The 14,547-nt window shown below is 42.3% G+C and overlaps 1 protein-coding gene across 9 annotated transcripts in view; it reads right to left on the bottom strand.

Annotated features, from left to right (window-relative positions):
- The window catches only part of tenm4 (teneurin transmembrane protein 4), a 178,494-nt gene that overhangs the window by 18,928 nt on the left and 145,019 nt on the right, over nucleotides 1-14,547 (bottom strand). For all 9 annotated transcript variants that reach the window (XM_050072306.1, XM_050072313.1, XM_050072323.1 and 6 more), the window contains 3 exons: nucleotides 12,624-13,501; nucleotides 8,134-8,306; nucleotides 3,386-3,621 (listed from right to left, as the gene is read on the bottom strand). In XM_050072306.1, coding sequence (XP_049928263.1) covers nucleotides 3,386-3,621; nucleotides 8,134-8,306; nucleotides 12,624-13,501 — 1,287 coding nt within the window. The remainder of the gene's footprint in view (nucleotides 1-3,385; nucleotides 3,622-8,133; nucleotides 8,307-12,623; nucleotides 13,502-14,547) is intronic.

Raw genomic sequence — 14,547 nt, 5'->3', positions numbered from 1 at the left:
CTATCCCAGTCCAAGGTTGCATCCTGTCACAATTACGACCATGCCTACAGCCTCAGGTGCTAGTCTTAGGTAAAGCATAGCAAGAAAACTTTTCCACCAGCTTCTCTGCACACAGCAGCCAACTCTCAATGCAGATTCAGGCAACATAGCAATGCAAATACACCATTAAACACAAACACACAATGTGTTAACCATTTCTGCTCCAGCCTCCAGAATATGGTCAGGAAGCTCAGGGGAGATTCTGCTGTGCCTCCAGGGCTCAAGTTGATGTTTACTTCAGGGCTAAGCCCCTTCACTTTACCCAGCAGTGGGGACGCAAGACACAAGCCCCTTTTACACTGCGCGTTCTAGGTGGGGATTTTGCGCTGTTATTCTGCCTCACCATTCTTTAAAAAAGTTGTGATCGTGACATGGGGTGACAGAGTTGTCTCGCCTTGAAGGCAGTGGAGGAAGTAGCAACAGCGCCACATCGATGTCCGTGAAAAAGGGACAGCCAGAAGGACGGGACTATGAATGAGATGTTGAGATGTTTTGATGACGTGTTATGTGTGTGACCCACTACCTAGAGATAAAAAAAAGCACCTAGCAGCAGTTAGCAGCTAACTCAAAGAAGAGCAGCAGCCAATTGGGAAAAAAATGAGGTCTGGGAGCTACCATAAATACAGGGACGGTAAATAATCGTTACTGCCATATTATGCCATTGTTTTGTTTAGAACGCGCTGCTGACACATATGTTATATGTGACACTGGAGGTGGACCATCATGGCCATTCTATCTCAAATCATACACTGGGACGGCATGATGCCACCGTTGTTTGGTTCTGTTTAAAAAGACAGAGGCAGCATATAAAGGCACTAGTGGCCCTATTGCATGATTCATTATATCATTTTCCGACTCTCCTGCTACTGTCTTCTTTGCTCCAATCGCCGACACCTACCTGATCCAAGTGCATCCAGCGCCACTCTGTCGTTCTTACCACACACTCGCTACACTCATACTATGCACTTAGCTATTCCTGAGAAGAGTTACACAACTCTTGTAACAGATGCATCAAACTGTTTCAAGGCCCTACAAACATAGAATACATACACAAGATAGGATCTCCTAAATGAGGCTATGGACTGAGCCCCCCATAGCTCCCATGTATTTCAAACCATGGACTACCCTGACAAAAGTTAAAACACTATAGCATTTAGAAAGTCATCTGTTGAAATATCTACACTCCTAAAGATAAGTGACAGGATATCAAAGACTGCCCCAGCGTTTCCTAAAACACTGGACACAGTGTTTCAAACCCTTTCATAGGTAGCAGAGTCCTGCTGTCTGTTCAAAAAAGATTGTACTGAGATTGCTTCCAACAGGAAATAAGGTAAAAGAAAGAGAGAAAGTTCTTCGTGCCAGGATCTGTTTCACCAAAGACTTAACAGGGTGGAAAAAACCTCTTACAGCAGAGATCCCACGATCCCATGAGAATGGAAACCCACTCAAGAGGAATTATTTTAAATTGGACATTGCCTCTAAAGGGAAATTCTCAAAGAAAGCAGATGTGTAGAAACAGAAGAGAGACTATTACAGTACACTAGACCTACAATGGTACAATTTAAACTGTCTTCAACATAAAACATTACAGCAACATCTGATCTCTCAATCAATATCAATGACTTTTGTGTCAAATGACAATATCAATCTGTGAAGTGAAAACGCCTTTCATCGCTTCTCATGATTAATTCAACAATTGTTTTCTTCAATAAGAAAAGTTATGTTTATTCTCTCACACTGCAATCAAAGAAAACTAATTCTAGCTTTTTATTTCATTCCAACTCATATCTCTTTTGAACAAACAGCCCTGAATTGCAAGACACTACAATGACACTAAAATACTAATACAGAGATATGAGCTTTGTCTCTCTTTTTATTTCCATCCTGAAGTAGTTGACAATTCTTGCCATGGCGGAGTGGCAGCCACAAGGGTTCTCTCATTACTGTGCATTTACAAACTACTCAGTCTGAGAGGAGGGTTTGTTTCTATGTAAAGAAACAGAGCTGCCGTGCCTTGGCAACATAAATCATGAACGCTGTTCGTGGCTGGGAGTGGCGAGCCCAAGTGGCACGTGTCGCTGTGGAAGGGGTAAACTGAGGACCATCAATGACCCATTTAGTCTTAAGACATGACAAGCACAATAGGACAAACACATGCACGTGTAGCTCCACAGCGTAACAATTACAGTCGGACAAAAACTGGAACGCAGATGGCCACAACCCAAACGCTTATGCTTTTCTCCGTCATGTCTGCTTATTCCTAGCACAACAAAGATCTGTGAAGTCAGAGCTGCACAGTTGCTTCTCTTACTCCTTTTCTCGTGCATCCCTGTGTTCTGTATTCAAGGACCCCCCCTCCCTTTGCACTGCCACACACTCATCCAGCCACCCACGTAATATCACTTGACATGCCACTCAAGGTCGCTCAATGATTCCAGCTCTGTTCATCCCCTCTGTTCTTGCCATTAGGCTGCTCCCATTTCCTATCTCACCCCTGGGGCCATTGTCTGTAACATACATTAGAGCTTTCACTTCCAAAGGGACGACGAGGCCATTAAATGAACAGCCAATGACAGACAAAGTGGCACCTCCCCATTAGTGGTGTCGCCTCCCGGAGAATGTGGAAGACAACTTAACCAAAGTTTTTATTTGCCGTACGGAGCTAAGAAAAACAATACGAGCCAATCAATCAGGATAAATTTTTCATAGGCGCTCCCTGTGTTAATAGTAATTTCCAGTTGGTCATTCTAGATGCTTTATGGTCAAACACTGGGTGTTTATCTCATTATAAAAAGGGACTTGTTGATATTCTGTGTGTGTGACTGTGCCAGTTTTGCAAGGTTAGCTTGCTGAGGCCATTTACTCACTCGGTTACCACAGGTACTTTACACACTCAGACGCATTTATTCAGAGTATTCAGAGTCACATTCAGAAAAACGTATTCAAAAATGATATATTATTTTAATGCAAATAGTTTTGTACTTTGTGTCAATGAATTCAACAAGAACGAAGGGTTGAGTCGTATTCAATTTTTTTCCCAAACAATCCTGTGTTTTGGACCTCACTATGCCAGTGGAGTGGTTCAGCCTATTGGGTTATTTTAACACAGTGCCTATGTTTGCCTGAACAAAGCCCAGTTTTGCTGTTAGCAGGGCCTCACACTGACAAACGCAGGGGTCTTTCAGTCATGGCTAAATTGCATTGTGAGTGCAGTTTGGCAGCTGAAATTCAATGCCATTTTAAGCGTGATAGTAATTTTCCTCACTCCCATCCTGAAACAGTCACCTCCTGCTCCTTTTTAAGTGTGTGAGAGCACGAGTCTCTCTTTTCAAGGCGGCATACTTACTCTTAATCTGCGCCCATACACAGTGATCTGGCCACGAGCCTGCTCCTTTCTCTGCCTCCACTCCACCAGGTTAAGGCCATTGTCGATGGCCAGGGTTACGTTCCTCTTACTGACTGTGGGATTGACTGTGCCGGCCAGTGAGTGGGGCTCAGTGTGCAGGGACACCTCCATACCATTGGCCAACACTAGCCGCAGCGAGCCATCCAGACCGATGAAATAGCTGTTCCGAACTTGATCTGAGGGTGTAGAGGAGGAAAACAATTATGATTAGGAATAGAAGAAGAGAAACAATCGCGCTTCTTGTGGCTGATGTAAGAGGACTAAATCTAATATTCATCTCAGTGAGACACAAACATAATGACCTAAAATGGCTGCTCAGCAAAAAGAAAGCCTTTAGCAGCAGTATTTAACTGAACCCCAGCGATAATGTTGGGTCTGTGACAACAAAGATCAATAGTGAGAGGTTTCACAGCGCCAGTAAAGTAAAGTTTTACAGCTGTTGCAGCAGCCTCGAGGATATGGGGGAATGAAAACTATCAAAGCTGCTAGCTTGCCTGTGGCCACAGAGAAGGCAGGTTGAACGAACACACACACACACACAGACACACACAGTAACGCACACATTCACAAGGGATAAATCTAGGCCTGTCTGTTACTGTCCCTAGGTGACGACAGCCTGTGTTCCAGCTCCAGACCAGTGACTAATGTTTCCACTGAGCATCTCATGTACATTCATCAGAGAATGTCTCCTTCTTGCCTCCTGTCAGTATGCTGACAGGGACCAGGATGAATATTATTCTCATTAAGAACAGTGGAAAATTAATGGCTTGTCAAACACTACATTAATTAGTTGACTTCATTTAAAAAGGAAAAAAAAATCAAAACATACACTGTAATTTCCTCATGTTGACATGTCAGGTTAAAGTGACTGTGACGATTTCTTTATTTTCCACAACAAACAATATAATAAACATCCACTGAGGAGATTGAGTTTTGCATCCTTTCCCTTTGCACAGAGCGCCACAGGATGTGTTGTGCTGCTGAGGCAAGAGAAATGGGCAGAGGAGGCAGGGCTGACCTTGCACTGGCCCTTACCTCTCTCCATCATAGAGACACTTCGGGGGTTGACCAAAGGCCTCTGGGGCTGACCCTAAAGCTGGAAATACTGCTGATTTGGGCAGTTCACGCAAATGCATGCATACAGTTCAGTTCAGCAGGGGATGGATCTGCCTTGCATTGACATTTAAGGGGGCTGTAGCCTTCATAAAATAAAACACATAACGAGACAATAAACCTGACCATCATGCTAAAGCTCACCATTGTCAGGTATCAATTACAAATAAGGATGTCTTTGTTTAAGAAGAAAAACATAACGAGCTTAGTTAGTTAACACAAATAAATAATACAGCTTCAGTTAGTTATAATGTCAGAAGGTGTTTTAGTTTTTGTGAAAGTTAGCAACCACACAGTAGCTAATATGTACAAAGAAACTACAGACACTTATTTCACACTTGGATCTTTTTTTTCATGATTTAATTCTTATTTCAAATCACTACTACATACAATTTGCCTGGGTCCAGACCTTTCAATTTGCCCACCTCAAAGTGTTTGTGTCCTCAAGTTTTTTCTGGCATCATGACATGAAACTGCAGTTTCTCGGTTAAAATGAAAAACGACCAATGAGCGCCATGGGGGGACTCAATTAGCCAATCAGCACCATGTGCAGGACTAACTCCATTGTTCAGCCGTTGTCAAGCCATGAACCAGAACCACTAGGTGTAATAACAACAATGGGAAGTGCTGTAGACATGATGGATGCTGCTATCAAAACTGTTCTAAATCAACATGTCTTCTCAGCATTGCCCAACATTCTAGTTTGTTTTACTTCCCTCCTTTCCACTCTTCAAACCCCAAAACAGGTATGTTGGCATGGCTACGCATAAGTGTGGACTTCAAAATTCTGTTAGATTAAGGGGAAATATGCTGGTCTCTAGTGTCAATTCTCAATTCTGTCTGATATCAGTCAAATGAACAGCATATCTACATTTAAAAGTGCATATTTGGTGCTTTCATATTTGATATATTTATTATAGCTTGATGACTTTACACCTGATTAGAGTTGCAGCTAATTACAGCAGAGCTTCCTTGAATCTCAAGTGTTGCATGTATCAGCGCCACATAATGACAACATGATTAACAACCTTGAGGTGAGTTGCAGCTCACACAGAGGAGGACAAAAACGCAACCAGATGACCAGAAAGGAATCTTGAAGGCAGTGCATTCATGTGTTATGTGATCGCCCAGTTGCAAGCTTACAAAGCAGACAATAGTGAATTAATTAACAGCAGAGTTCCTGGCGCCACTCTTCTCACTAGCAGATGTCTAAGACAAGGTCACAAAGCGGAGGTGACCAGTCCATTGAGCTACAGTGAGAAACCAGAGATTGTCATCTTCTGTTTCAGACACAGCTTTGCAGCGAGTCAGTAGGGCCAGAGGATGGAGAACACAGTCACTTGAATCAAATGTTAGTGGAGGAGAGGGTGTGTGTGGGGCAGTATTTTAAAAATTGGGGTACTAAAGTTCAAAGCTATCAGCGTGTAATCAATGAAGCAACTGGTCAGGTACAAAACAAGATGTCAGAGTGCCTGAATGTGTAAGACAAATCAGGCAGACAAAGCCACAACATCAGTCCGCCCTCTGCCTGCATCTCTCTCACTAAATATCCTAAACTTGGAGGATCTCGTATAGGCCACCAGCATTCTGCTTTATGAATTGTGTTTTATGACAGAAAGTCAATAGATGGTCCATCCTGGTGAATGGGAGCTGCATTACACATTTTATTAAAACAGCATAGGAGCAGTTAACGCTACTGTGGGTAAGCTCTATAACTGACAAGTTGTGAGACATTACTTTATTCATTTAAAAGGTCAGCTCACCCACATCACAACACACAGAACTTTAAATAAACCCTTAGATAAGGCTGTGTAAATAGTTTTGGTTTTATTAGCACAGATTTTCAGATATCTCTAACTGAAATGTCGGCCTCTACCTTAGTACATTAAGATGGAGGTAAATGGATTTTTTTGTGCTACTCACTGCACTGAAAAATGAAATCTGCGAAGGTCAACATATTTGTATCCGTCCAGACACAATGTCCCAGTTACTCTAGGTAACCCACAGACTTCACTATCAACAGTTTTCATTGGAACTACCTTCTGAGTAATCCCAGGTAAAACTGTTGGTTATATATCACACAGGCCTTGCCCTCAACTGGACTTGATGAGTAATACTTCCCTCTAGTAATGAGCACACTTTCGCCCATGGAAATTTGCATAGATGTAGCCGGTCAATCAGGACATGCCTACCTGAATACACCCGATCCCAAAGTATATAAGGGAGTCTGCTATCCATTTCTCTTAAGTAAACAGTGATTTTGCCCAGTGGGGTAGTGAAAAGGTTTGGGTGTGTGTCTGTTGTGTTGCACCTTACTCCCCTCTAGACATGATACACCTAAATGTTCCCATACACCTTGATGACCCAAGGAATGTGGTGTGCAGGATGCCTTTCGCTTGTCTTTCAAACCCTGCAAGGTTAGGCCATGCCTCTGCCCAGTTCAGTTGCATGCTACCTGGGAGGGCTGGAGCCCCCTATTTCATCAGGCTCCACCCTCTGTACCCACAGAGTCCAGGAGAGGGAGGTGCCTGTGTGAGATAGATTGAGGGTTACCCTTGTTCTATTAGCACAGGCGAAGCCCTTCACCTGCAGACCCTATTGCGCCTACGCCATTTGCTGAAGTGGGTGTAAGATAGCATACAGCTGAGGGTGCTGCCTTATACACTGTGGGGTCCATACCTTTTCAGGTAGGCACGTCCTGATTAGCTGGCTACGTAATGCAAATTGCAGTGAGCATATGCATGCTCTTGATTGGAGGAGAGTATTGAGAGTGTTACCCATAGAGTCCAATAGAGGGCTCCACCTGTGCTAATAGAACAAGGGTTACATTATCATAACCTTCATCAGCTCACATTACTCCTTCAGGCTGAACCCAACCAGGTTTGTAAAAAGCATATACCAACAAGCTCCCATACCAGGCATCCCTTGCTTGAAAAGGGTTCAGTCCCACAGTGACAGTCCTCAGAGATCTCTTAATCACTTATTGTCTAGTTCCTTACCTGACACTCGTTTGTCTTGGGATATCCTACAAGGAGCTACTGCCCCATACAGCACAGCTCCCAAAATCAGAAAGATACACAAACTTCTTTTCCATGGTAAAGTGGGGATTCTGATTTTGTTGAACTTTCACAATTGTGATTGCCCCATGTACACTGTACAGGCAGTTATATTGTGTTTTGAGAATGAACTGTGAGCATTTGTCAATCCCTGAGACAAAGTCTTATCAAACAGGGCCCATGAAAACATTTGAGAAGCCCTTCTACAAGAAACAAATCTAAACATATAAAAAGAAGTGTGCAAGATGCAGTGCGAAATCCTCCTTATGATATTTTCAGCACCTGATTACAATACCTGCTTTTTTATTGATTGTTTTTAAAGCCCTAAATGGGCTGGCACCCCCTTATTTAACCGAACTCCTGCACTTTCATGCTCCCTCCGAGCCTTGAGGATCAGCCAGTNTTATGGGTAAGTACCAGATAAAAGGGTTTTGTTGTTGAAGCAGAGTTAAAGCTTTTGGCTCTCCCATCGACACAAAATTCCTGCTCCACTTGTGAGCTACAGTAAAAGACACTAACCCTGCATGAGTGTGTAGAAGGTGCCAGAGGCTGACAGGTTGGTGGTGATGGTGATATCCTCTTTGTTGGAGCCCTCTGCCTGGATGCGGACTGAGCTGTCGGCGTCTGTGCGGTAGCTGCTCACTCGGCCCGTGGGGTAAGTGACGTTAGTCAGACGCCCATAACTGTCATACCTACAAAGAAACACAGTGATGTGAGCCAAAGAAGGCAAAGAGGGGCATGTCATCTGAAACTGTGAATAAACAGAAACTACAGCAGAATCATAAACAGTGCTGCGGCATGAAAAAATGTACTGAGCCTTGTTGAGATTTGTTAAATCAGAAAGCAATCATAGGCATAAATGCAGGTCAGGTATGCATAAATGCATGTTGGTACATAAATGTGACTAATGAGTTGCTCTGTCATCTCAGATTTACTGTAATTATGAGGTGCTATCTAGGATATACTGTGCTAGTGGTAATTACAAGTAGAGAGTTTTTTGTAGTCCGATATTTCCCTCTTGGTGTCACAAATTGTGAAAATGTGTCAACACAGGCAGTAAACACAGCAGCAAAACCATCAATGTTGGCAGTCTGTGGTAATAAAACTCAAAACTATCAGCTTTAATCACTGAAGCACAGCCAACACATCTTCTAAAAAGTGTGCAATGTCCACAGCACTTCGCTATTCATGAATAGAAAGTGGGTGCACAGAGTTAAACAACTTTGGACTTTTCTAGCTTTTGCAACAGGATGTGAATGTGACATTAATACAAATGCTTCTCAGTTTGTAAGTAACTTTCAAAGGATATAAGCAACAGAATAGAAAAAAACAGAACTACTGACAAGGAAAAACTGTCATGGCCAAGACGTCAAAGCACCGTCCTTTTCACATTCGAAAAACTGCTTATTAGCTTAAAAGATTAGTGATATCACCTAATCTCATTATACAGTCTATGAAATAGGAGCACTGAGGTGCGACTCCTTGGAGGGATGCAGCATCTCCCTAGCCTACAAATCAGTCAGTTCATCACATACAAGAACATGAGTGGCCAGATTGTTTCATTTCGCTCAGAGAGCACATCAGCATAGAACAATTTGAAATCTTTCAGATTGCCAGTGTTCCAGAATGGGAGTGAGTGAACGGTACATTACTTAGAATGAAGACTTTTATCTGCGCACTGAATACAGATTGGGAAGCCCTCTTCAATGTTGCTGCCTGCCATAATAAAGCCTCTAATAAATGAGATGGCGGGTGCTGGTTTACGGATATTTCCTCAGCGCTGCCATCTCAAATATCCAATATGGAAAGGAGGAGTGGGAGAGGAATCATCTCCCAGAGATAAATGTTATCTGATCTGAACAGCACTAGGGACTGGGATTCATAGATGCATTTCAACCCAAGTCTTCCACTTCAGGAAATACTAAATAGCAGAGTAATTTATATCTAAAGCATTTGATTTCTTTTGATACTGCTCACATTTTATCAGCAAGATGTTCTCCCTGTGTTCTTCGCACAATCAAAGTTTTTGCAGTGAAAGCACTACAAGTTAAGCGTTATCTGCACTGTACCACTTTTAACTGTTCAATTCACTGAACAAAGACAGTGTTCCTGTTTGCCCTCACCTCTGCACAAAAGACGGAGTTCACAAGACTGAAATCTCATTCTAGAGCGACGCTGCATGCCCCAGCTTGATCACTGACCCAAACTCTCTCCGTCTCAATTAGGGCCTTGAGCCAGAGCCATTCCTCGGGCTTCACCGCTGAGCTCTAATGGCTCTGGCCTGCTTCAACTCAGCTGCCTATTAGCTTGCTTTCTCTGGACAAGAGAAGCATGCGGGGGCAGGGTGCTCAGCAGAAGGAGAGGACTGCTTTCCCCCTGGATGGCCACAAGTCTATTCAGATTGCATCACCTCTGTGTCACATGCTAGCTCTATGACCTTTCACGCTGGGGCCCAACAATAGGCCGGACACTTCATATCAGCATCCCCTCCAGCATACCTAACCTCAGTCTTATGCAGAGTTATTCTCATATTTTCCCTTCGTCTTGCTGCTTGAGAACTTCAGAGCACATGTGACTGATGACTATGGATATGATATAAATACGACAGCCGTGGGATTGCCTCACTTTCATTAACACTTGCGTTACATGATTTCGCTGTTTTACATATCTATTATATCAACCCAAGAACATTTGCTTGAACCCAGTGTCTGAAAGCATTACTGCCCTGTTAATTAGGGGGCCAAGAGAACAATTACGCTTTCCTTCAAAATGCTACATGATTTAATGGATTTACAGTAACCCTTAAGCATAAGCACTTATCATTACAACAAAAACATTAGGAGGTCAGCGGAGCATCTGCATATACAGTAAATGTCAGAGCAGATGAGGTTGCCAAGGGTTACAACAGAAAGACAGTGTAGCAGATGTCTTTTGTTCTCAAATCAGTCCTTTGTGGTTTGTTTATGCTTTCAGATCAGTTTGAATGTATAGGACACAGAAGGTAAATACACATTAATTAATATAGGTAAAATGTTTAATGGTGCACTTTGTCAAGCAGAGATAAATGGAGGTTCTTTTTCATTTCACTCTGATGATAGCAACTTACGGCTTCGCCCCTCAGGTGGTGGAGTGACCTTCACAGCTAATTATTCAAGAAAAACAAACCCTCTTTATTGGGTCTAAATGAAACATGGATGGTTGTGTGTAGGTACAGTAAGATGTCATTGTTTAATCTGAATGAGAAAAACATGAAATTAAATAATTTGTTTTCTTCATTTGAAGTAATATTTCGAAATAAAAAAGCACGTTTCCGATGGAGCATATGTTGTACTCTCTAATGAGTCGTACAAAATGCATGTTGCAAAAAGGAAAACAACAGGTGTAGGCTGCACAACCTAGTTTGACATTTCTTTGTTGTTGTTGTTGTTGTATTGTCGGTAAGTATATTTATTATTTCCATTTCAATGTAAATGGGGGGGAAACTGGCCTCCGGCAATAGGTACAGGCTTAAACACTATTCTCACACATTTTTTTTTGTCATTTTCTTACACATACAGTAGGTCTCTAATTACTGACGCTATGGCACTACAATTCTAAAATGATGTCAAGTGCATGCCACAATATCTCTCTTTCTTCAAGATGAACTCTGTGATTTTATTTAATAAAACGTATAATTCAAACTATGTTCAAACTACGTTCTTCAGAATCAGAATCCTCTTTACTGCCAAGTAGGTTTTCAAATACAAGGAATTTGCTTTGGTGTATTGGTGCATCACATAAACATAGTGAGAGGGAATGAAACCAAAAATAAAAGCAAATGTTGCAAAAATCAAAACATATAAATATAGAATAAAGTTATAATAAAAACATAAAATATAACATTAAAGAAAAAGAAAAAGAAAATGTGAGACTTGTGAGAGAAACTCAGGATATCCTGAACACCCACTGTTTGTATTCCATCTTACAAGCCCTTTGTGTCACCAGTGCTATAATATCTCTGCCTTTTCTTTACATAATAGGGAAGAGTGCTCTCAAGCCTGATATTAACAGCAGCCATTTTACAGGAAGTCAGAGAGAAATAATTCAGAATTCCAACCACCCACTGGATTTGTCAAAGCCGTAGGCAATTCCCCAGCACCATGAGAAATGCCTATGCAACCGTCTCAGGTGACGACCAAATCAAACACAGGTGATAAATGTCTGCTCAGATTAAACAGAGCGTCTGATTATGTGTCAGAGTGTTATATTCCTCCAGCGAGGTGTAACAGATGTCTGACCAGCTTAATCACACTTTTTGGAATGACATCCAGTTAGCACAGTATCCCCTGGTACAGTATATTAAGCTAAGGGACAGATTGCTCCATAGAAGTCACAAGAACGTGAAATCCTAAGCTCGTATGCTGCAGCGTATGGGAGTGTTTTCGATTGTTCCCTCACATTTTGTGGTGTGCCTCAATCAATTACTACTGCTGGCTATTCTATTATGCTTACATTGGCTGGCCTCGTCATAGTCCTATGGGTAAAATGTGCCTGCCAGCGGATATATGTTGTTCCTGTACATAACAACTCCAAACAAGCGATGGTCTGCAGTCTGTCACTGCAAGCAAGGGTGCAGATGAGTAACATATCATCCAGTAATCCTATTTGGTATGATAACAGCAAATAGGATTACACCCATACTTCCACAGGTCTTGTATTGTGAGCGACATAGACATCAACGCATAAAGAGGTAGCTCATGTGCCAAAGTACCTAACTCAAATGTCAAAGAGCTCTTCAACTTTGAACATTAACTCACTAAAGCATCTTAGCATTTAGTGCAATCACGAACATGGAGCTACCAGTTCAGATATTCCAGAGGTGACTTTATGCAAACTGTATAATGGCTTTAAACAATCTATTTACTTGCTTTCTGGGGCAAAGCAGTAATCTATAATGAGCTCAACAGACACCCAGACCCTGGTGTAAGGATTATAAAGGTGTTTTGCAAATGTTTCTTAAAGTTACTTACTCAAAGAAGGTTGTCCATCCATTTTCATTTGTCTTAGTCGCAAGAAGTCCTGAGCTTCCATGGTAGGTCATTACAGCTAGTTCTTGACCCTGGGCAGCGACGCTTTTAAGGGCATTATTGGTGCCGATGGTGAACCAGAATGTCTGCCCATCGGGGACCATCAGCCACAGAGGCATTCCTGTCGTGTCTCGTCGGATGTTCACTGTGTTTTTGTTCTTATCAGTAATGCTGCTCAGATCTCCTGCTCCCGTGTATGTCAGATTGTAGAGGTGGTCTCCTGTAGTCAGACTTTGGGTGAAAATGTGGCTGCCATTGGAGTCGAACAGATAGAGTTCATCATGGATGGGAGAGGACACTTCGTACATGCTGAGGGGATTCAGGTAGGGCTTGTTTTTGCGTACGTAGCGGATACGGATGTTGCCCAGGTCTGCAATATAAAGCTCTCCATCTGGACACACCGCAAGAGATGAGGGTGCGTTCAGCTTAGCATCCTTGGCATAGCCTTCATCTCCAAAGTAACAATCACAGTTGGCATCATTCTTGCAGTCACAGCCACTTGGTGCCCCTGCGACCAGGGAGATCTCTCCATTGGTGGACACCTGTCGTACTCTGTTTATTTTCTTTTCATCTGACTCAGCGATGTACAAAACACCAGTGTGAGACACAGCAAGGGCGTTAGCGGACTCCAGGGTGGCATGGATGGCCACTTTGCTCATGAGGAAATGGTCGATTCCAGGCACTTGGCAGTGCATGGGCCGGCCTGCTACGATACGGACTTGATGGTTTTCTGAGATCTGGAGTACTACATTGTTGTCCAGGACGTACAGGGAGTTGTCCATGGGACTCACTGCCAGGTCTGTGGGCCACTCAAGACGCACCTAAGAGGGAAAAAAACACACCAAGAATATCAGCTCTGGGTCACAAAAAACAGACCATACTCTTATTGATCCACACATTTTTCACTTTATCAGAGGGAAACAGTTCCTCAAGGGAAGAATCATTGAAAAGTGCTTACAAAAAAGATAGGCTGCTGTGAAAAAGGTGGGCTATCTTATAGCTTACGCTGGAAGCAAAAACATTTTTTGAAACGATTTATTATCTGATAAGGAGAAGAATAGCAGCCAGTGTACTGTTTAAAGGGAAACACAAAAACATGATTTTTAAGATCAAAGATGATAAGAATCGTGGTGAGGAAGGGCAGAACAAGGAGAGATCATTCAAATGATCAGATTAACTGAAAAAAGCACACTGCAACTGATCATGAGAACTCTGGACATCTACGGTCTGGGCGTCTGCATCTTTCACCTCTACTGAGTCACTGTTTTTCCTTGCTTTGGGTTATTAATTTTGTAATGACAAGAGATTGCATGAGTCCTTGAAAAGAAACTGGAGCACACTTACTAAATGAAAGCCTAGCCTGCCCCTGGCCTCCTAAATTATGACTTATTGTTCTGCTAACAATATATCAGGCTTTTAACAAATTGGAATGATTGGATTCATCCAATTTACCGGTCTCCCTCTCACTTATGATCCCAAGGGGATCTCTTAGGAACATAATATGAAGTGCCATATTTCAATAGAAGCCTTGGAGCACCAACAAAAGAGACTGATTAAAACCTGGACCAAAATACAAAGACAGGGTCAGATTTTAGGCAACCTATTAAATGAAAGCAGCCGTAGTGTTGTTTTGGATACTTTGTCCTACAACAGGGAAATGGGAAGGTGAATGGTATTATGTGGCTGCTACTATGGTTGACTAATTTTTCATAATGACCTGGAAATGCAAATTGCAGTAACATTTATCACTAGAATTGACAAGGGAGAAACATCCTGAACATCAGGTCCTATATACTTAAACAGAAACACATTAAGACGTCGACCATCGTATAATACAGTTGGTAACATTTTTAACATATTTGCTCGA

The sequence above is a fragment of the Epinephelus moara genome, chromosome 2, assembly GCF_006386435.1.
Source record: "Epinephelus moara isolate mb chromosome 2, YSFRI_EMoa_1.0, whole genome shotgun sequence".
Taxonomy (NCBI): Eukaryota; Metazoa; Chordata; class Actinopteri; order Perciformes; family Serranidae; genus Epinephelus; species Epinephelus moara.
Note: the sequence above shows the minus strand (reverse complement) of the source record. Positions and strands in the feature narration are given on the sequence as shown.